At 37.5% G+C, this 21,567-nt stretch overlaps 1 protein-coding gene across 1 annotated transcript; it reads right to left on the reverse strand.

Moving 5' to 3' along the window:
• Positions 1 to 912: 912 nt before the first annotated feature.
• Positions 913 to 17,595, reverse strand: pnoca (prepronociceptin a). The gene is made up of 3 exons (XM_063468416.1): positions 17,456 to 17,595; positions 4,542 to 4,672; positions 913 to 2,526 (listed from the first exon to the last, which is right to left on the reverse strand). The coding sequence occupies exons 2-3, from the start codon at positions 4,659 to 4,661 to the stop codon at positions 1,912 to 1,914; spliced, it is 735 nt and encodes a 244-aa protein (XP_063324486.1). The 5' UTR covers positions 4,662 to 4,672; positions 17,456 to 17,595; the 3' UTR covers positions 913 to 1,911.
• Between the last annotated feature and the right edge of the window lie 3,972 nt (positions 17,596 to 21,567).

Here is a 21,567-nt window from a genome sequence, read left to right on the forward strand (position 1 = left end):
AAAATTAAATGCATGGCAACAAAGTTCTTTTGAGATTTCACAGGTAATCAGGTTAAACTGGGATTTGTAAATAGGTGAAACCATGTCCACTGTGTATGGGGGTCACACAGAATAATCATTCTTGTAATCAGCTTTTCTAAATGTATTTTTAACATGTTGCACTGCAAAGTAAAATGCCCCACATCCCCTTTATTGGTGAATTTTCAGTCACGTGTCAAATTAATCTAAATACATATAAAATAGCCAGTGCCTTTTTATTTTATTTGTGTACTTATCTTTTAAATTTTAAAAGAAAGGAACCTTTTTTGAGTTTTTAGTGGAAAATAACTGACTAAATTACTCCCATTAATTGTTAATAGTATATTTACATGTAATCTTTTCTTCATAAAACACATTCATGCTTATCTCTGTGTGTTTCCCTGTTTTTAATTCACTTAATAATTAGATAAGTCGCATATTTTAAATACTGCTTAGTTTAAGTAAAAAAACTTTGTGTAATAATCCATTTAATATGCTAGGGGGAAAGTGCCGTGATTGACCGAGGAGGGAATCAATAAACTGTTCCTAAAAATAAAAATGTAGCAATAGCAGATTCATCCTGAATATGGGGCTTTTATTCCAGTTCGATTTTATGAAAAGCTCACAATGAAACTCTGGAAGGTCTAAATCATTTCCATCCATCTATATTGTTTACAGCTCCTCCCTGGTTGGATCAGTATAAAGATTCTATCATTAAAGCTTATGGGTTAAAGCCATGGGCTACCACTAGATTACTTACATGTATGCCTACTTGATAATTTAATAGAGAGACCAAATAATTTTTTCTGCTCTTCCAAAAAAAATGTAGTTTCAAATAGTCATCTGTCTTATAAAAACAAAGGAAAAAACACTTCAAGACACAGAATCAGTTGCTCCATGACAAGCCACGAAGGAAATATTAAACTATATTTATTGACATGTTTAAATCCAGCTATTTACAAGTTATAATAATGAGCAAGAAAAATATTCCACACTAGCACAGTTCAAGAACCCAACACTTTTTGTACACACTGGCACTTCAAGAGCCAGTTATGTATGTTGCTCACTTGTACATGAAATAGCAATAGCCCTGTCTCAGGTGTATTTTGGCACAGTGATAAATCAACAGATTTAAGCTGATTTTTTTTTCCATTTATTTTCCACAAGTTACATACAGATTACTTTACATTACTGCTGACATTACCCAAACCATAAATTAATAAATAAATGATGTTGTCATTTTAAAGAGACTGACTTTTGCATTCTGCTCCAAGATAGTGGTATATTTAAGCGAGAGGAACTTACACATATTCAACATTAAGGATGCATGCACGCTTTTTAAGCATTACTGAAATAATACTAAAATTATTGGTTAAAATAATCATATAATACCTGGTAGCAGAACAGCAAAGATTATGCTACCTTTGTTGGTAATCTGACTGCCAGATTGTATAAAACAGTAAAATAAATCTACATTTTACTGTAAATCATTGCAGGACTACTATGGATTTTAAAACTAAAAGCTTCCTTCAAAAGTCAAATGCCAATCAAATGAAACTGGTACATTCGATCAAGGGAACAGAATGAGAAGTCTGAAAAATGCAGAGTTTCAAGAGGTGGGAAACATGCCAGGTTATATGCAGTTTCAAAGGGCCTAAAACCTCCACTGGAGGATCAAACTGTATGAGAGTTCAAAGGAGAGTTTGATAACATAAATACAAGGAATGGGAAAACAGAATCAGCACTTCAAATATCTCAGAACATCAAGGAACTCCAACAGAAGTCTCCAATTATGGGCTTCATTTTGGTTACTTAGATTTAATAGGTTTGATGATGTCAGACAAACATTGACATGTTAGTGACCGGACTACAAAACAGATCAATGAAAAGACTTCAGACCTCATTCTGTTGAGTGAGGTCTTCTGACACACTGTTGAACTCAGTGGCCCGAGTGCTCATCCCCAGATACTGCTTCAAGAACTCACTGAAACGTTTTTGGTTGTTCCACTTGCGGGCTGACTTCCGAATACCAACGAAGCCCCCATACCTCTTCTGGTATGATCTTCCTGGAGACATGAGTCTCCTGTGGCCGTGCCTCCCTTTGACAAAGCCACCAAACCTTTTGGAGATTAGCGCTGCATCTCCCTGCCCTGCTGCCACATCAGGGTCTCCTCCTTCCTGACCTTCCTCCTCCTCTGCATACTCATCCTCCAGGGACATCGCATTCTGGGAATTATAGGCAGTGTTGAGGTGATTTCCCTTCCCACCCAGATCCCTCTCCTCTGCATCAAGTCCATGGGTCACATGATCAACCCTCTGTAGTGCAATAGGAAGAAACAAACGTCCTTTCATCTGCTCGTCCTCCCCAGGAAACAGAGCCTCCACCTCCTCCTGAGATCGTTTCCACACTGAACCACTTGGGGACAAGATTGGTGACAGCAGTGCTTCACGACAGAGGTCCCATGAGGAGGATGGGGAAACGCTGCTTTCGCACTCAATGAAACACACCTGACAAAGACAAAGACAGGAGATAATCTTAATTTCCCAGCTCCCAACAGAGGAGATCTTTGTAACAGACAAAAGTTTGCACATAAGGTAATCTCTCAGATAAAAACACCAAAATAAATAATGCTGCTGCATTTAAAAAATTGATAAATAGAAGCAAATTTGTATTAGTTTTGATGGCAATGTAATATTAACCAAAGATGAATTACAGTGAAGACTGAAGGCATTCTCACAGTATTCTTGGCTGACAGTCACACACTTACATCATTTACCAGTTTCCACTTGATATCTGAGTTTACTGATGCTGATTCCCAGACATACAACTGACAACACAGCTGATGTCCACAAAATGAAAGGACAAGGTTTTTGACCAGATCTGTTTATTTGTGGCTGAGCTGTTTATATCAGCTCTTAACAAATATTAAAATTAATCATAGTCATTGGTTTGCGCCATACAAAGCCATACACCTACTCATGCTGACGCGCTAATGACACTGACTAACATAGACTATTTGATTACTAAATTGATACATTTTGGATGAAGCTGTGTCTCTCCCATTATGGCTCCTGAGAAATCCATGACACACAAAATTAGGAAATATAACTATTACATACGACTGAGAAACTGGAAAATGCAATGCATTGTGATTGGGTAATCTGAGTCCTGAACACGTCTACGCATTAAAAGCGCAGACATTTACACATGTGCTGCAGTATTAAAGCACCTGATTTGCTAGGGCTGCTTGAGTGGAAAGTCCTTAACTCAAAAAATGCCAAAATCAATAAGACAAAAGGACATTGATTGGATTTCTGCCCTTGTTATCACCTATTTCTTCCACTTCAGCTGTTCAGTGGGCATTTGTGATGTGTCTGCCTGCCTGCCTGCCTGGGTGTCTGTCTCTCAAAGAACACTGACATACACTAATTTCTAAGATACCCCTAACCTAAACTACTACATGTCAAGCACTAATGCTCACCTCAGCCCAAACCCTAAGCCTTAAATCACATCTTCACCGTTGAATAGGGAACCTGTTTTTCATCACCAAAGATGACATGTGTTGATGCAGTATGGAAGCGGATCCATTCTGTAACTGGTATGCTGGTTTGTGTTACTGGACTGCATCTGTCAAAATAAGATTGAGGATTCGAACATGTAATGCATGAAATACTGAGGTGCTTGGAGGGCTGCAAGATTTCCAAGTGAAATTGAAAGAAATTGAACATTTAAATTAGCAAAGGAGGAAAAGGTGATCAGCATAGCTTTAAATAACAATTTGTCTTTAAGCACTAGGCTCACTTGAGGTCCCTTTAAATACCCCACCTGACCTAAGTACCTAACACTAACAGTTTAAAAGGTTATGTTTTAAGCCATTTGGACTTGAATGTCTTATAGTGTGCTCCCTGCCAAAATTGACTTAGAAGCAGACATGCCATTAAGTGGAGAAAAACAACCACCAGGCATAAACACGAAGAGAAACACACATCTATCCCCAGGAATCAATTAGCCACAACAAATTAAAACTCAAATGCCAAAAGGGTAGTTTGTTGAGTCAGTCAGTGAGGGAGCTGTTAAGAGGATGAGATAAATACAGGGAGGTGGAGTGAGGAGTTTCCAGTTTTTATTCACTAAATGAAAAGAATACAACTGAAGAGATTTATTTGGCACTATATGTTAGCTTATTTATTAATGTGAGAGAAGACCAGTTTTGTCTTCATGACATATCTGCTGTGTATTATTACGTTATTAATATTTCATAGTTGATGTGCAGCAAAACTGAGCTTCATAGTAGTTTCATAATAAGATATTGTTGAAAAATGATTATTATAATACCATCAACTACTGATTATATGGTTGATGGCAAATAATTAATAATTATTGATGTGAAAGTGAAGAATAGCAGCTACCTTTTAACTGCTCCCAGTTGACTCTTCTGTTGCCTTCACCTTTGTGACTATGGGTAAATGCTCCACTCTTATAACCACAAGCGTGTGTGTGTTGATGTGTGTTGAGCCCTTACCATGGTGTTAAAACTGAGCTGTTTGGGCAGGATGTTGTTGCAAGACAGGCAGTCAGCCTGGCAGTCACTCTGTCCAGGATCACAGAGACAGAGCAGAAGCAGAGCCACCAAGGTCTTCATGGTCCCACCTTCTGTTGCACAACAGGACAGAGCAAAGGCACGTGTTCAGTCCAACACTTTGATACTGAACTAACTACATATATCTCCTCGGGTAACTTACATTCTGTAGTGTTTGGTGAGTGTGTAATTTTCAAACACTATCCGTCTTTGCAGAATAGCAGAGTAATATAACACTTGTATGTAATATAACGTCAAAATGCTATGAAAAGTAGTTTCAGCTAAATGTGCAGTGATTAAGTCCGTATCTTCTGATATGTCATCGTTTGCCTTATTTTCTTGGCACCAATAATAATTTCTGCGAGCCAAATAATAATTGAAGAAAGGGACAAGGAAACAAATCCCTGCTAAAATCATAACTGTATGTCTATCAACAAAGTTTTGTTTATTTGTTGTGTCCTGCTACATTACCTATCAGGGTATCCAAAATCAAGCATGCAGTGTAGTCTTTAAAAAGTACTTTGTGCTTGTTAAGCCCACAATGTCATTTTCAATTAGCAGCATAGTATGTGGCAGTATGAACACATGTTTTAAGCTAATGTGACAAGCTTGTTACAGAGTCTTTACTGTAACAGTTAGGGAGCAACATTGTCATAAATTTGGACTCGTGTTTCTGGCCACGAGGCAAATGTAATTGTAATATTCAGTCTCATTTAGCTCTGTTTTTTGTCTCAATGGTAGTTTTTTTTTCTCACAAAGTCCTCGGGGAAATATCTAGCTTTGAAATTTCCCTCTAACTTCAGGTGCTAACTGTGTCTCTCTGACGCAGATATTGTACAAAGTATCCAACACATTTTTACAGGGTTTTCTATGGAAATATCTGCTATAGTTGATAATAGTATAATAAGAGAAGTTAGCATGAGACAAAGCTGTTTATTACTGTCATATTTTATAAATTAGATTGAGTTTTAGGTTGGGGTTTCTTTTTTACTTTCAAATATATTTTTGATGAGACCTTGGACTGAGCTTGCCAAGCTCATTATTCTAAATTCAGCTAAATACACTGACAAAAACCTCAGTAGGCAGTTGATGAGGGATGAGGGAGCACTGACTGCATCCCTCAGTCAACCTGCCTTCACCTCTGCCCATCCCCGAAAAAGTACAGGAGAAGTGGTTTTGTTTAGTTGAACAAGTTAGCCTGCCTCACTGACTCTTTAAGTTAGGATGTGTAGTTCCCATCATAGCTGTAAAATACCAGTCAATATAAAGCAATAGAGCTGAAGTAGCAGACAGATATATGCACCTTTTCTTGTAGTCCCACACATTTCACTTGGTCTGTTCTATATTACAATCTGTGTTCTTTCTAATAGTGACACTTCTTTCTATGTATTATATCAATAATAATGTTGGCATTTCTTGTCAGTTTGGCATTATGGTAATGACAGTATTGATTTTTGAGCCAGAAATGATCATATTTGGATGAGAGGATAGTTATCTCCTGTAAGGATTGAAAGGTGCATTCACATACTGCATGGATGCATTACATTTGACAATTAGTTTTAAAATAAACATTCAAGAATTACTAGAATGTCCTTGATGTCCTTGACCACACCACTGCTGTTCTATCAACTGAGGTTAAGCCAGCCATTTGTGCAATTAGTGTCATTATGTCACACAAACATATAGCTACTATTCAATCATTAGTGTGCTAAATACTTTCGATTAATATCACAGTAATAATACATAGAACTGAAAGTCACTTTTAATACAAATTACTTTTTAAATAACATTTTAATTATTACTGATACTAATAGCTTGACCTGATACTAACAGCACGGTGGCACGGTGGTTAGCACTACTGCCTCACAGCAAGAAGATCCTGAGTTCAATTTCACCATCAGGGGTCTTTCTGTGTGGAGTTTGCGTGGGTTCACCCCAGGTACTCCAGTTAGTTTGTCTATGTGTTAGCCCTGCGGCAGACTGGCGACCTGTCCGGGGTGTACCCTGCCTCTCGCCCTAAGCCAGCTGGGATAGGCTCCAGCACCCCCGTGACCCCGAAAAAGGATAAGCAATGGATGGCTGTTTTAAACTTTTACTAGCTTCTCATCAATGTGTGATTTGCACTAAATACTATGTAGGGCAGACAAGAGTTCAAGAGGAAAAACAACACAGCCACATGAAAAAAAGAAATACTGAATGAGTCTAAGCGATAAATGAAACGGCATACAGACAGGGACAAAAACAAAATAAAACAGTTTGACCTTATTTTGGTAGGAAGAGTCTGGCAAGTCTGACGTCAGAAACACAATTACGGTTTTCGTCTCATTAAACAAACTCGTTAACTCCTTTAATTGATGCCTCAATTAATGCCTCCGGCAACAAACTGAGTCATTGTTGAGTCATTGTTTCTTGATGACAAACAAATTTGAACTCATATGCACAAAACAGTGGAACACACACACACTTATACGGCACACAAGCATACATGTCCACACTGTATCTGTACTTCAGTACATTAAAACAGACAGTACTAAAATGCAACTTTAACGGCTGGTTTAAATTATCTATTAAAACAGCTTAAAAAATTTTTGAACTAATTTGTCTTCAGTGAAAAACTTTTTTAATGTCTTAGAAATCTGGAATTTATTCAGGGTAATTAAAAAATGATAGAAATGTAATTGCAGTACAGTTCAGTCCAGTCTCTAACAACCCATGAAAAACAATAGCTCTGCAAAATTAATCAGCCTTCTCGTATGCAAACAATAAAAGTGTGTGTCAAGTCTTTAATCTGATGGGAAAGAGGGCGGGTTTGTCAGTGAAGGACAAAAGAACATCACAGCTGTTTTAGGCAGGAATGTAAGACAGATGGCACTGGATTTAGACAAACAGCTTGTGCGCATTCATGTGGCCACAATACATCTCGTTCTCCATCCTCCTGTCACTGAATCTGTCCCTGCTTGTTTTCCAAAAGCAAGAGGATAATGTGCAAAGATGGCCACATTTCTCTACTGAGATGTGGTCAGAAGAGGAAAACCCAGGTGAGCCACATATCCTTAATTTAGCAGTGAGTGAAGATAATTAAAGACGTACTCTTTGTTAGATAAACTGGTTTTATCTAATTACCTGGTTTTATCTCAGTTATCTCATTTATTCAGCCATTTGCATGGAAGCAACTCAGTGCATTTAGGCATGTAGACATGACCGGTGCAACCTGCTGAAGTTCAAACTGAGCATCAGAAAGGGAAAGTAAAGTGATCTTGAACGTGGCATGGTTGTTGGTTTATTTCATAAGTGTTTGATCTACTGACATTTGACACAGCTATCTCTGGGGTTTACAGAGAATGGTCAGGAAAGAAAACCTATCCAGTGAGCAGCGGTTCTCTGGACAAAAATGCTTTGTTGATGCCAGAGGCCAGTGCAAGAACATCTCAGAGTGTGTCCAACTTGAAGCAGATGAGCTACAGCAGAAGACCACACAGAACTGGCATCCTATCATATAGGAACAAGAAACTGTGGCTACAATTGACATGGCCTCACCAAATCTGTACAATAGAAAATTCTTAAAAGGTTCTGATGAGTCTCGATTTCTGTTGTGGTATTCAGATGGCAGGGTCATAGTTTTGTATAAACAACATGAAGGTATGGATACATCCTGCCAACTGCTGGCGGTGGTGTAACGGTGTGGTGGATATGTTCTTACCTCAAACAGGTAAAAAGCTTTCATCATCTTTCAACATCTAGCCTCTGTTTTAGGAATACAAATGCATGTCCTTTTGTAATGCTGGATTTTAAATGATGTTTTATTTGCTTGTAAAATGGTCGCATTCAGACAAATCCATCTTCTCTACCACACAGATTAATATTACCAGATGGAATAATTTAAATAAGAAAACAGTGAGCTTTTACCTTTAAACAAATCACATCTGGTTAAATCATGTTCATCAGGGTGAAACCATGCTGCTGCTTTCTGAGCTGAGCCTTTACTATCTCAGTTTTAATATTTTAGTATACTATACCGCTATACTACTACTAAACATGAGTAGTTATCCTTGCACCAAATGACTGCATTGCTTTTCAAGCCAATTTTCCATGTTTTAATTAAGGATTAATATTATTGTAATTTTATTTTATTTATGAATCACAACTTTCTAATTTTGTTAAATTGAAAGTCAGAGGGTGAGCTTCCAGCCATCTATGCCTCAGTCTATTTTATTCCACTTATTCTAGGTTGGGCAATGGTGGTAACAGGCTAATTAAATATCCTTCTAACCAGCACCATTTTCCAGGTCCTTCTGGATGATTCTCACACATTCAGTCTAGATTAGATACATAATCCCTCCAGTGAGTTTTTGGTCTGCCCCGGTGTCTCTTCTGGGGTCTAGATAGACGAGATTTTTTTCAGTTTGACGTGCCTGGAAAACTTCCAAAGGCATTCAGAAGGCATTCTGATGAGAAGCCTGAATCCGATCAATTGGATCCTTTTGAAATCATAGCAGCAGCTTTACTTTAGGCTCTAGATGTCTCAGCTCCTCACCATACCGTATCTCTCAGGCTGAGTCAAGTCACACTAAGAGGAAACTCCTTTTGCCCATTTAAATCTGCCACTTCATTCGTTTGGTCACTTCTTAGAACCTATGACCACAGTTGAGGGTTTAAACGTAGATCGATCAATTAAATGTTTTTATCACAATTTCCAGTTACTGGTAGAATATTTCACTTTAGACTGACTGACCAACAGAACAGTCACAGAGTTATACGTCTATACATTACTACTTCAACTAAGTCAAATGTCTGTGTTTTGGAAAGGTTTAAAAGCTTTTTGTTCAGATGATTCCCTCTTTCACAAGTTTCAGACAAAATAAGGCAACTGGCTAGCCCTGTCAGAATAATATGATGAGTATTCTTAATTTTGTAAAAATTCAAATATGCTTGGGCAGCCGTCATTGGAGATGTAACGAGCAGCCATAGTGCTACACTTTAGGGAACAGATGACTATCCTATCTGGGCTAACTCTCTCATTGGCAAAGAACTAAGGCCCGATTTGCTATCCAGAATATACCAGAAGAGAACGAACACAGCCTGATAGCACTCACTCAGGATATTGGAGTACAGATATGTGTGCACACAGAGGAGGCCTGAAGGTAGTGTTTATCTATATCTCTGTCTTCTTTTCTAAATTGTTCAAAGCTCTGTAAAAATGAAGCACAGTGTGGATTTATTCTCAAGTCTGCCATGTTCTCTTGAGTGCCTGTAAGACTCAATTATTCTGCTTTTAATTAACTGATTAACCACTAAATAAACCAGTTAATTAAGTCATTACTGTGTGGCACTGTGCTGAGGCGCTACTGATGGATGTCTGCAGTCAAAATGAATAAGTCCAGCCCCCCGATGAAACGAAATGCATTTCTCATTAGTGTCCAAACCTGTTATTTCTCACTGGTTCTCAAATTGTGGGTCATAAAGCCAATGAAGGTTGGGGTGTGGTGAGCTAGGAATATTATGAAGTGAAGCTAAAACATTTTTAGGAGGAAATAAACACTGTGTGGTTGTTTCAGCAACCTCTATGTAATTAAAAATGTAATGGTATGCATTTTCTTTCATTTTCTATAATCAATAAATATATTTTGACACAGGAACATAAGTTTGTACTTTGAAAATCTGTGTGTACATTTATTTAAATCTATAATCTTCAGAATCTTCGAAATTACATCCAGGAAACTAGAAATAAGTGCTGTTAAGGTTAAAGAAAGGCTTAACTGTACATTCCAGTCTAATTTCTGGTCTTGTCATCCAGCCACATACACCTCACTATAAGGACAGCCCTCAGAAATTCTCAAACTGTCTCACATCGTATTATCGACTGTTTCCACCAGTGTTTCTCCCCATTATTGCCATTTTCTCATCAAGAATAGGAAATAAAAAATAAATTACTCCCAGCCTGAAGTACGGCTTAAAGCCGGATTATTTACGCGTGGCTGATCGGGAGGCAATGTGCATCCGTCTTGGAGTGCATCTTTTTTTAAAAGCAAAGCTGCAGATTATTGGGTAACTTATGTAAAGACCACAGTATTGCCAAATTTGCGTCAGTGCACCACGTCAGGGCCTCCGCTCGGCTGTAACTTTCCTCACTTTTTGTTTCCTCTGTGATGCCAGACACACTGTAGATGTGCATATGCACAAATGGCATTACAAGGCTGTGTGAGTTTAACTGTTGTCTGCCAAATGATGATGCGATGCTGATGATATGATTGCAATGACTCTGCTGTGTGGTAATGACTGGCTCTGAGTCTCTACTAGAGACAATGCTCATTTTATAAACTGATGTGACAACCGCCACTTGATTTTAAACGTAAAAATTTGACTTGAGGAAGATGATGGACCATAAGTATAAAGGGGCAGCAAAATTGTATGAGTATAAAACAGATTACTATCCTCCGGAAGACAGTGCATAGACAGTTCGTGCAAATCCAAGTGTCACAAGCTACCTCTCTAATATAATTTTCTTAGCCTGCCTTGAATTTCCCCGTCTTATCTTTCTTTAACTTACTCTGCTACTTCACTGGCTGCTTTTATTGTTAAAAAAAAAAAAAAGCACACAGGTGCAAAACAAAGTTGTAGTGAATAGTTTCATCATGTTTTATTATTTCATTCTACATATGTAAATTTATTATATTTATGTTTATAAATATATGAATCTTAGGCATGTAGACATAGTGAAAATAACCTGATGAATTTTAAACTCTTGTTAAGAATGAGGAAAAAAGATTATTCTGGATGTGCTGAACTTAGAACTGCTGATCTACTGAGAAAATGGTGTGAAAAAGCAAAACTGTCCAGTGAGCAGCAATTCTCTGGGTGAAATTGCATTGATGATGTCAGAGGTCAGAGGAGAATGGCCAGACTGCTTTGAGCTGAGATGAAGGCAATACAAACTCAAATAACTTGCCATTACAACCAAGCACAAGAGCAAAAGAGCATCTCTAAGCCCACAACACATCAAGCTTTGAAGCTGAGAGCAACAGAAGACCACAGAAGGTACCATTACTGTCAGCTGAGAAGAGGCAACTGAGGCTACAGTTCATACAGGCAAAGCAGGAGAACAGAAGACTGGAAGAATGTTAGCTGGGCTGATAAATCTTAAATTCTGCTGCAACATTCGGATTGTACGGTCAGAATTTGGAGTAAGCATGGAACCATCCTGCCTTGTATCAGGTTCATCCCTTTACAGCCACAGTGCACCCATCTTCTGATGGCTGCTTCCAGCAGGATAACGTGCCATGTCACGAGGCTTAATTCATGGATGGATGGCTTATCACATCCTCGATGTGAAGCTGATGAATCTACAGCAACTGTGTGACACTATTATGTCAATATAGACCAAAATCTCTGAGGAATGTTGAATTTCTCCTAAGGGACAATAAAGTACATTTTAAAAATAGTAACTGGTGTAATATGTCACGTTAAATTTGCTTACAGCATTTTTTTTACACTCTTCTGAATCCTTAGTTATGTACAGATTGTTTTATGGGCAGCTCAAATGACTTCTTTATAAGGAGTAAAATCCTTCCAACTCTTGCAGGAGTGAGGACGAGCAATTTCAAAGAAATATTAAATAACTGGAGTGAAATCATGATGTTGGTTTTATAAGCTGATGAGTCGATTTGACAGGTAATTAAATGTTATTTAGTCTTCTGCCTGCAGCCAGAGTACAGTTTCTGTCAGAAAAGAGACTGTGAGTGACAACCTGTCCCAGGCCCACTCAAAATACATTGTGCTCTTTCTTGTAATATTGATGTCTAACTGGCAAAATGGCAGTGTGGTCATTGATGTGACACGTTTCAGGAGAGCAAATAAATCTTGCACATCAATACATGATTCTTCCTTATGCCTACGTGCACTCTTATACTCCCCTGTTATCAACTCTTCTTTTCTTTTAAGATGCAGTTTCAGTGTCTTTTGTTCTTTTCACTCTTTATGCTGCTATTTTTTTCACTTGCACTGTTTTGTTTCCCACCAAAACAAGACAACATTTCTACTACAACCTCTACTTTTTCTGCATGTATGTCTCAGTATCGATGTTCCAAAAGCTATAACTCATCTGTGTGAAAAACAAGGTTTAACACTAAATTAAGTTATTTCTTTAAACTTTCTCCTTCGTGGTCAGAGGTCATGTCAGTTGCACCATTACTCATATAGTTTTGTGATTGATGCATCTGTGATTCAATAAATCTCAGATTTGAGGAAACATTTAGAAAAAGACCTCAAGTTTTGTTTTATTTGGTTTTTGGGGGGGAGGGGGTCATGTTCCCTGTCAATCAGGCTGAGTGCGACGTAGCAGCTAAAGCCATTAACGGCAGACACGCTAAGCTAAATCAATTTCCTTTCTCAATGCATCTAATCACCTGAAGTCAATTGACGTTGTAGAGGTGACTGACACATACTTACACAGAGGTCACACCAGACTGGTTTCCCAATGATTTTTCTTGATATTATTGCACTTTTTTCAAGTTATTACAGAGATTCACTGACAGATGACTGAAATGAACAGGTCAAGTTGTGGCTCAGACTGCACGCCCTATCACCAAATTTCCTCAGTAAATTACTAAGTTTCAGTAAATTACTAACTCCTGATTTGGAACATGGATATGCCAGACATAATTTCCCTTGAACTTAATTTACACTTTGATCTGTAAAGTCAAAGCTGTAGATCAAGTTCCTTCAAAACCAGATTTTTTCCCTCTTTCACTGCCTACCGATTTACTACAGCATGATGTCTTTCACAGCAATTTGTAGTAGTAGTTTGAAAAGTTTTAAAAATCTAAATGTTAAAATGATTTGTTAATAAGTTTAACAAATGTTTATCATTTGTTAATAATAAACATTTTTTACTGTATAGTGGTTACCTGTTTATTTATTCATTTTTAATCTTTTCTTGTTCTATATTATTATGACTACGTTAATTTAATTACAAGATTAATTACAATCTGACAGATTCAAAAGGTATAACAGGCTGCAGGAGGTGATTGAGGTGGATATGAGACATACAAAGCACTCAGCTTTCTTGTAAAAAAACATTTTTCACATCCTGCCTCCCATCACTGGCTAGTATTAGGCAACAAATATAAAAATAAATTATTTTGCCTGAGGCTTGTACAAGCGTCATGCATAAGAGCATAGAAACGTATCATGTTTTAAATCTTCCCCATATCAAAATGTAGCAGTAACAGATGTAGCAGGAACTACAAGTAAATATTGCAATGCAAGATTGAATAGTAAATATATTAACAATTATTTGTTGCCTGCCAAATGCACTAATGATCAAAGCTTTGTCGTTGCCGTAATAGATTTAAAAAAAAAATCTAATTGCATTTATGCCTTTCTGCTCTTGCAATTTAGTTTGAGGAAGCATGCAATTTCAAGGGAGTAGGCTCATCATTTGCCACTAAGAAGGTCACATCCAGGTCTCTTAATATATCCACGTGTTAAGACAGAGGGAAAGTATGGAGACTGTATCTAGACAGCAATAATCATGACTTCTAGGTTTTTCTTGAGTAGATATCGAAGAAATTAAGTAACCTTAAGTAGGGTTTTCTTGCTCAACAGACTGTATCTGACATGAATAATTTCTATTTGGTGTTGAAACAGAGGGGAAAAGTGGAACACAGCAAGACGATAAGGAGAGGGGTCTGTGAAAGGATAGATAAGCATAAAAGGATGGCTGGAGATCCTGCTGTGTTAGGAACATTGTATCTTTGGATTAAGTCCACACGTTCACAGGCAGTTCAATGCTGCTGTCAGAGATGTGTACCCCGCCACTATGCCGTGTGACCTGTGATCCAGCAATCATTTCCTCATTCCATTTTCCCCTTCTACCCTAAATGAGAATGTTTTGTGAGTGTTAACGAGGTTTATCCATATAGAATAGAATACAATAGAATACAATAGAATTAGGAAAGAAAATGTACAACGAAATTGTAGGTTCTTCACGCAAACTGTGCTGGAATAAAATATAAATATCTCACTATAAAAATAATGATATTGTGGAATGTATTTAGTGATACGAAGAGAACTGTGGATTAGAAGGGATTTACAAGCCAGGAGAAGCATTATATTTGATGCATTTGGCTAAAGGCGTGAGTTGAAAATAGTTCCAATAGGGATAAGAAATTTAAGAAATTTTCATGTCTGAAAAAAAACTGAGAAATTAAACTTGCAAGACAAGCTATGTCATGAACAAAAAAACTCAGAGCTCCGTGGGTGATCCTTCTATTGTCTCTTTGGACTGATTCTACAATGTTTAAGATAGCTGTCTTACACGTTTCAAACATTTTGTTTGCAATTACAGTTTGTTTTGAAATCCCATCTCTCTCACTATCTCTCATTGTCACTTTGGCAGTGTTTGTCAGGTTGTCTGCAGGTACACAATGAAATCACCCACAAAATGAAAGGATGTTCGTCACTACAAGATTATGTGTTTCACAATGGTACAACTGAGCTACAATATAAACCTCATTTTGCATACATCAGTATCTCTGAATACAAAAGCGTGTTTACCTAAAACCACCCACATCAAATCCTCAACTTCTTTTCAAAGTATTCCTCAAAATTTAAGCATTAAACTTTCATAGTGTCATTTAGTGTTCATGCAGCCTCACCAAAGATATTACTTATCTGGTTTTATTCAGTCAATGCAAAATTCCTGCAACGAGACAGCTATAGGAACATCTTGTACCCTGATCTGTTGTACCCACTGGAAATTTTGCTGTGAAGTGTAAGAAAGCAGACCCTTCTTTATTATTAGTTTTATTCTTTTTAAAAGCACTGTCTGTAGAAATATTCCTGGAGATGAATATAAACTAACACAAGACCAGGGATTAACAGTTGTTTAAAAGGTCTTTAAACAAAAGTTTACTACAGGAAATTCCATCATAAGTGTTGCCTTTGTTTAAACAATTTCTTTGAAGGTCAAAGGAAAAGTGTGCCCCAGGCTAAATATAACCTTAGGCTAATTATTAATATTAAAAAAAGATATATTCAAGTTTGTTATTGACTTTATAAAGGGTTTTTTTTAAGAGATTGAATAAATGCAGCTCTTAGTAATGAGTTTATTAAATGCCTAAAGGCACAGGGAGAATAATATTAATAAACTATGTAAGAAGGAGGCTGCTGCTATTTCTACTTCTACAGGTATTAGTACTACTAATGCAAATAAATGACAGAAAAATAAGATTCACGTTTAAAATTGATAAATTAATTCGTTATAATGATTAATAATAAATGAATTATTACATTTGTTATTTAGACAACATGATTCATTAATTAAAAAACATTAAAAACTATAATGGATGATGTATGTGTCATCAAATTGTCATTTGATAAATTTGATAAAAGATCCAACCATTCTCATCAATCCTACTTAGCTTGATTCATTATTCCAGCTCTTGAACAGGGTTATAAAGAGCATTGAGGTCTGGAGCAAAACGATGGGCCAGATGTGTCCAGGTGCCTTACATGTCAATAAAATCTATTTATATTACTCCATTTAACCTTTTATGTCTCTATATTTTATAAAGGGAGCTGAAAAGCTGGTTCTGAATGACAACAACAAAACAAGCTTGAGACTTATTCACAGTTGTTGTCAGTAAAACCCTTGATTTCTGAGCCGCTACCTTTTAAAGTAGCAATGTTCATTCCAAATTACACCAGTGACTCAAAATAAGCTGAGAGCAGTCTATAAGTATCTACTACATGAGAGCTCATAGTGGTTAATGTTCATGTAATTGTTTTGGTCATAATTAACCCAAAGTATTTTTACTTTAATGAAGAATGTGGCAGAAGCTGTCATTAAAAACAACATAACCTTCAGGCAACTGCGTCAAAAAAAATCTAAAAATATTCCTCTGATGAAGGGAGTTCTGCAAAATCTTACCCTCATTAGGCAACATGCGCTCATCCAAATTACCTATCATTACTTCAGATGAACAACATATTCCTGCAAAGATTCCCCTTTCATTCCTGGATCCTATCAGCTGTGAATCAGAGCTTGATGATTAATGACAAATCATGACCAGCAATTTATGACCTTTCTATCTGCTACCTGCCAATGTGCTTACAAATTAAAATGCATGTGTACTCCTCAGATGCAGTCTCTTCACGTCATGCTCTGTGTTCTGTACATAACTTTCTGCTTTTTAATCAACACTAATAGCTAACTTCTTAATCATACATATTATGGAACATTGAGGTCTGTAGCTGCTCTTTTAGAGCAGATGCATTGACTCTATTGAACACAAAGTGTTTAACCTGAGGCACTGTGTTAACTCACACTGTCACGTATAGTTTGAGATATTTTTTATATTTTTTTTTTCAGTGAGATTAAGCTCAAATGTCAGAAGGTAACGACACAGAAGTAATTATTACTCAGTAATTATTAAAGTAATTATCCTGGGAGACTCCAGCAGGTGTGGGTGACAGAGTAGCAATGAAGACACGTACTGACTGGGATAATAAAGCTTTACTCTTAAAAAGGACTCACAAAAGAAAATATGAGTCTGGTTTCTTCTTTCTCCTGTTTATCTTGTATTTTCTGCTAAATTTAGATTTCATTGTTATCTTTTGGGCTGTCTAAACAGGGCTTGCAATGCAACATCACTCACCCTTAAAGGAACTAAGACGAGTCAAATGAATGTAAATGTATAGTTTCTATGGGGTTTCTTCAACAATACACACAACAAACAGTTAGTGCATGACAATACTGAGACAAATACAAAGGAAAAAATTCTTTATATAAAGGTCAGAGGTCAAGCAGTTTCTTTTCCTCCTGTACTACTCCCTCCTGCTCGCCAAGGATTCCTTACCTGTTCTGGGGCTGCCAATAGGAGGTCCCTTGGGTGAATGCAGTTTGTCAGCGTATGATTCCTTTCTTCTGTCTCAGTGTGGTGTTTCTGGCTACGTGGAGGCTGGAGGCAGCTGCTCTTATAGGGACCCACCCCTCCACTTCAACCTCCTCCTTCTGCTGTCTCTCTTTCTCTCTCACTCTCTTTCTTTCAGAAATCCCTCTTTCATTACTTAGAGAGAGAGAGGGATGGACAAGGGAGGAGGAGGCAGAAGATGGGGGAGCAAGGAGGAGTCAGGAGGTAGAAGCAGGGCTGCAAGGAGAAGAGGAAGATAGACGAGAGATGGTAGATAAAAAAAACAAATGGACAACGTGTGTGGGAAGATGGAGAGGCAAACAAAGCTGAGAAGAAGGGAAGATGTTAAGAGGAAGGACAGAAGACATATGTCTGCTGTGTTGTCATTTTCAGAAAATTGACGTCAATACATTTAATACTAATGAAACAGAAAATACTAATAAATTTAACTCAGAGATTAAAAAGATATAATATTCTTCTTTCAAAAGGTATTCTACAGTTAATTGATACTATAATTACAACTACTACTGCTTCATTAAAAAAAATAAATGAATAAAAAGTTAATTTCAAAAGTTTAATTGCTGGATGCTTGAGGCATCTTGTGTGACCGAGGGCTCATCCTTGGTATATGTGAACGTGATCCTTCCCATGCCTGCATCACACTTCTGCAAGATGAATTCCATAAATGGTGGCTTCAAATAAAAATCTTTTTTACATACTCTGTGTATATTTAACTCTTAAACAAATGAAATAATGTGGACACAGCCCCCAAGTCTCTTATTCTGATGTCTTCGCACATACATATTCAGCTGGTTCAGATTTTTTCAATTTTTTTAGTCATTTTGTGTTTCTTTTAGGGCACAGATGCCGATCACACTGTGCAACAGGTTGCACTTCATCCTCCAATATAGTTGTTACTATTAACTGATTCTCGTATTAAACATAGTCACAGTTTCAAATAACATATGTAAAAGTAATCTCTGTGAACCAACAGCTCAGGCTGCTTTAAACACTGTGTTTCAAACGTTTTTTCTCCATAGACTTGGATCTGTGATATTAATTAACCAATTATCTCAGGCATACAGTTGTGGCTGTGAGAACATAAGCCCCACTTGCTTTTCAAATCTTTGGTTTTGCAGGGAGCAGCCAGTCAGAAGAAACCTGACTTAAGGGAAAAGCCTTAAAAGGACTGGAGCAGAAATGGCTTGTTTCAGACAAAGCATGAAGTGAGGGGCAGCACTGAGGGCCAATATAGGGTTAATAAGGAAGTATGAATAATGCAAAGCTTCTCTAGTAGGGTGCAAGAGTAAAAAATACAAAGCTAGTCAAGAGCATATTAGATCTATTTTAACCCAGCTACAACAGCTGCAGGGATCAGAGGTCTCATTTTCTGACCAACAAGCTATCTCACTTCAATGCTGCAAATATAATATTTAAGCCAAAGCCAAAAATCTGTAACATGTTACTATTTCTATAACATAAAATACAAAGAAAGTAATTCACAGGGAAATAGTGATCCAAACAGTCTTGCTTAATATTTCATTTGAGCTGTTTGTTGTTTATTATAATTATATGAATGAACTCATACACCACCTAAGTACTCTTACTTTCTTATAAAAAGAGAAAAAACGTCATATTTAATGTGCAGAGCTGCTTTGAGGAGAGGTTGGAGGACATGTGACTGTCACTCCTCCACTATGTTGTGGGAGTGACAGTCAGATGTCCTCCAACCTCTCTTCAGGCAGTGGCAGGACTGCATTACTGTCACTCTGCTCAAAAAAAGAAAAAATATTCTGGGCTGAAAACAAAAGAATCACGACAAGCGTGTATTTGAGAGTTACTTATTATGTGTCTGTCCGGCCTTCATTATGGGGAGGATGTGTCCTGTTTTTCTCTGATTAGGGCTGCTCTGCTTTGGCCATGCGTTCGCCTGTCGATGGAGGATGGAACACAATGAAACACAGTATCGCAATAAAGAAATAAACAAGTGAGGAAACAAGATACTGTTAGGGTTACTGTTCTGAAAGGACCAATCAAATGCAGGACACGGAAAGAGGCAGGTTGCAGTACCGAAGCTGTGCTTTACCTTTAAGCTAATATGAAATCAAAATATTGCATTAGCACAGGGAGTGAGGATTTACATTAACACAGGAAGCCAAATTAGAGGAAATTAGAAATGTCAATTTAAGACTTAAACAAAATGTAGTAAAAAGCGCTTTGAGAAAATTGCTATATAAGTTCAGATCTAATTACCAAAGCACATTTTACTTTAGGCTGGGCCTATCTTGTGACTGATAGGCTGCTACAGCATGGGCTGTCCCTAACATTTTAGCGAGTTAGCGCTCTAAGAATCCTGAATACTAACCCACTGAGGGTATTGTGTCTCGCCCCTCAAAGAGACCACCAGCAGCTAATTTGTGAAAAACCTGAGCCAGTTGTGTGTTGTGCGGTAGAGGTTCATGATTATTTTCAACATACTCATCATTTTAGTAAAGATGTAGGTAATTGTACTCAGAGGCACAGCCCAGGGCCTGGACATGTTCATCATCAAGTATAACTTTACAGGTGAAAAACATTTTCAACCATATTTTTCAGGGAAAAGCAATCTTTTTAAGTAGTTTTATCAGAATGGACTGTACTATCCACATTAAGTGTAGAAATTAAAATGTGGCTCTCTGTCATCATCCCCAGGTTTTGTACCCAGGACTTTGGGTTTTTATGGGTTCATGATTCCTATTTGATTTTGATTTGTATTTTTGTATTTGTATATAAGTTTTGTTCCTTGTTTCTCTTGTAATAACTTGTAATGAATAACTGCATGAGGCAGTCATCCCTTGAAGAACTTTAGATGACACACAGACGCACACAAATATACTGTGGACGTTTGAATTTCTTCGCCCTGATAGGGATTTTCCTATAAGATTGTGGTTGTGTGTGAACCAAAAGCCTGTGAAATACTTGTATACCTTAACGCAGCCCTAGTGTTTCCTCTAATGTGAGGTGGTTCATGGACCTTTTCTTCCTCTGAGACACTACTACACAGCCTCTTCTTTTCTCAGTACTTTTGCTGCTCGAAGTCTTATGTTCTTAATTTATCAAATTCTGTACCTGTGATGAAGCTACTTTTCTATCTCTGAGAGAACAAAGCTTGACGTATTGATCTTCCAGTAGTGTGTTACTTTTGCACTGCCTGATCGTGCTTTGGATGCAACTGATCCAGTTTCTGCAAAGCATTTTAAGGTGCCATGCGCTGCCCTGTAGGAAACCTTCAATCTAGCCAATATTTGATGCTGAGAAAGCACCTCCTTACTTACAATAAAACTTTTACTTCTTTCACTTTCTCTGATGCCTGGTTTCCCAATATCACAGTGCTATTTAGTCAGCAATGTTCTGCTGGAAACCTCAGGTATAGAAATAATTTTAACAGGTAAACACATCCTTAAAGCCTACAACAATACAGGAGATAAAACCAATTAAAACTGCCAAAAATCTTACAGAGTCCCAATGGTAAATAGAGCTTTTAGATAAATTAAAAATGGCCTTTCTTAAAATGTAGGCTATCAAGAACATGTAGTTCTTGCCATGATACATTGTAGATTTTCATGGATTCCACGCTGGACATGCTTAATTCTGCCAGATGCTTGGAAAAACATCTATGTGGCTTCCAAGACATTTCTTCTGGTTCAACCTCTTTTATTGTCCTCCAAACTATATTTGCTTTTCACAATCTCTTTTCACTTGTGGTTAAAAAAGCATATTAGTCTACCACCGAATATAATGTGTATGCCAGTGTTGCCCTAAATTAACAATCTAGGTAGTTTACAAACTCATTTTTCATGTTTCTGTAATGGTTGCTCAACCAGCATGAACACGCTCTTTAATCAGAATGATATTATGGATTTGATCAACTGGTCTCTGAATGCAATTGACACCCTTTTCTCAACGAGAAGTCTGGGCTCGGGTGAGCCTGAGAGTCCTGGAGGTACTTTCCCTGCCGGATACACGATGGACAGGTGGCAGAACTGGAGGATCGTGTGCCTGGTGGGACTGTCGATCGA

This window comes from Pelmatolapia mariae, linkage group LG1 (genome assembly GCF_036321145.2).
Source record: "Pelmatolapia mariae isolate MD_Pm_ZW linkage group LG1, Pm_UMD_F_2, whole genome shotgun sequence".
NCBI lineage: Eukaryota > Metazoa > Chordata > Actinopteri > Cichliformes > Cichlidae > Pelmatolapia > Pelmatolapia mariae.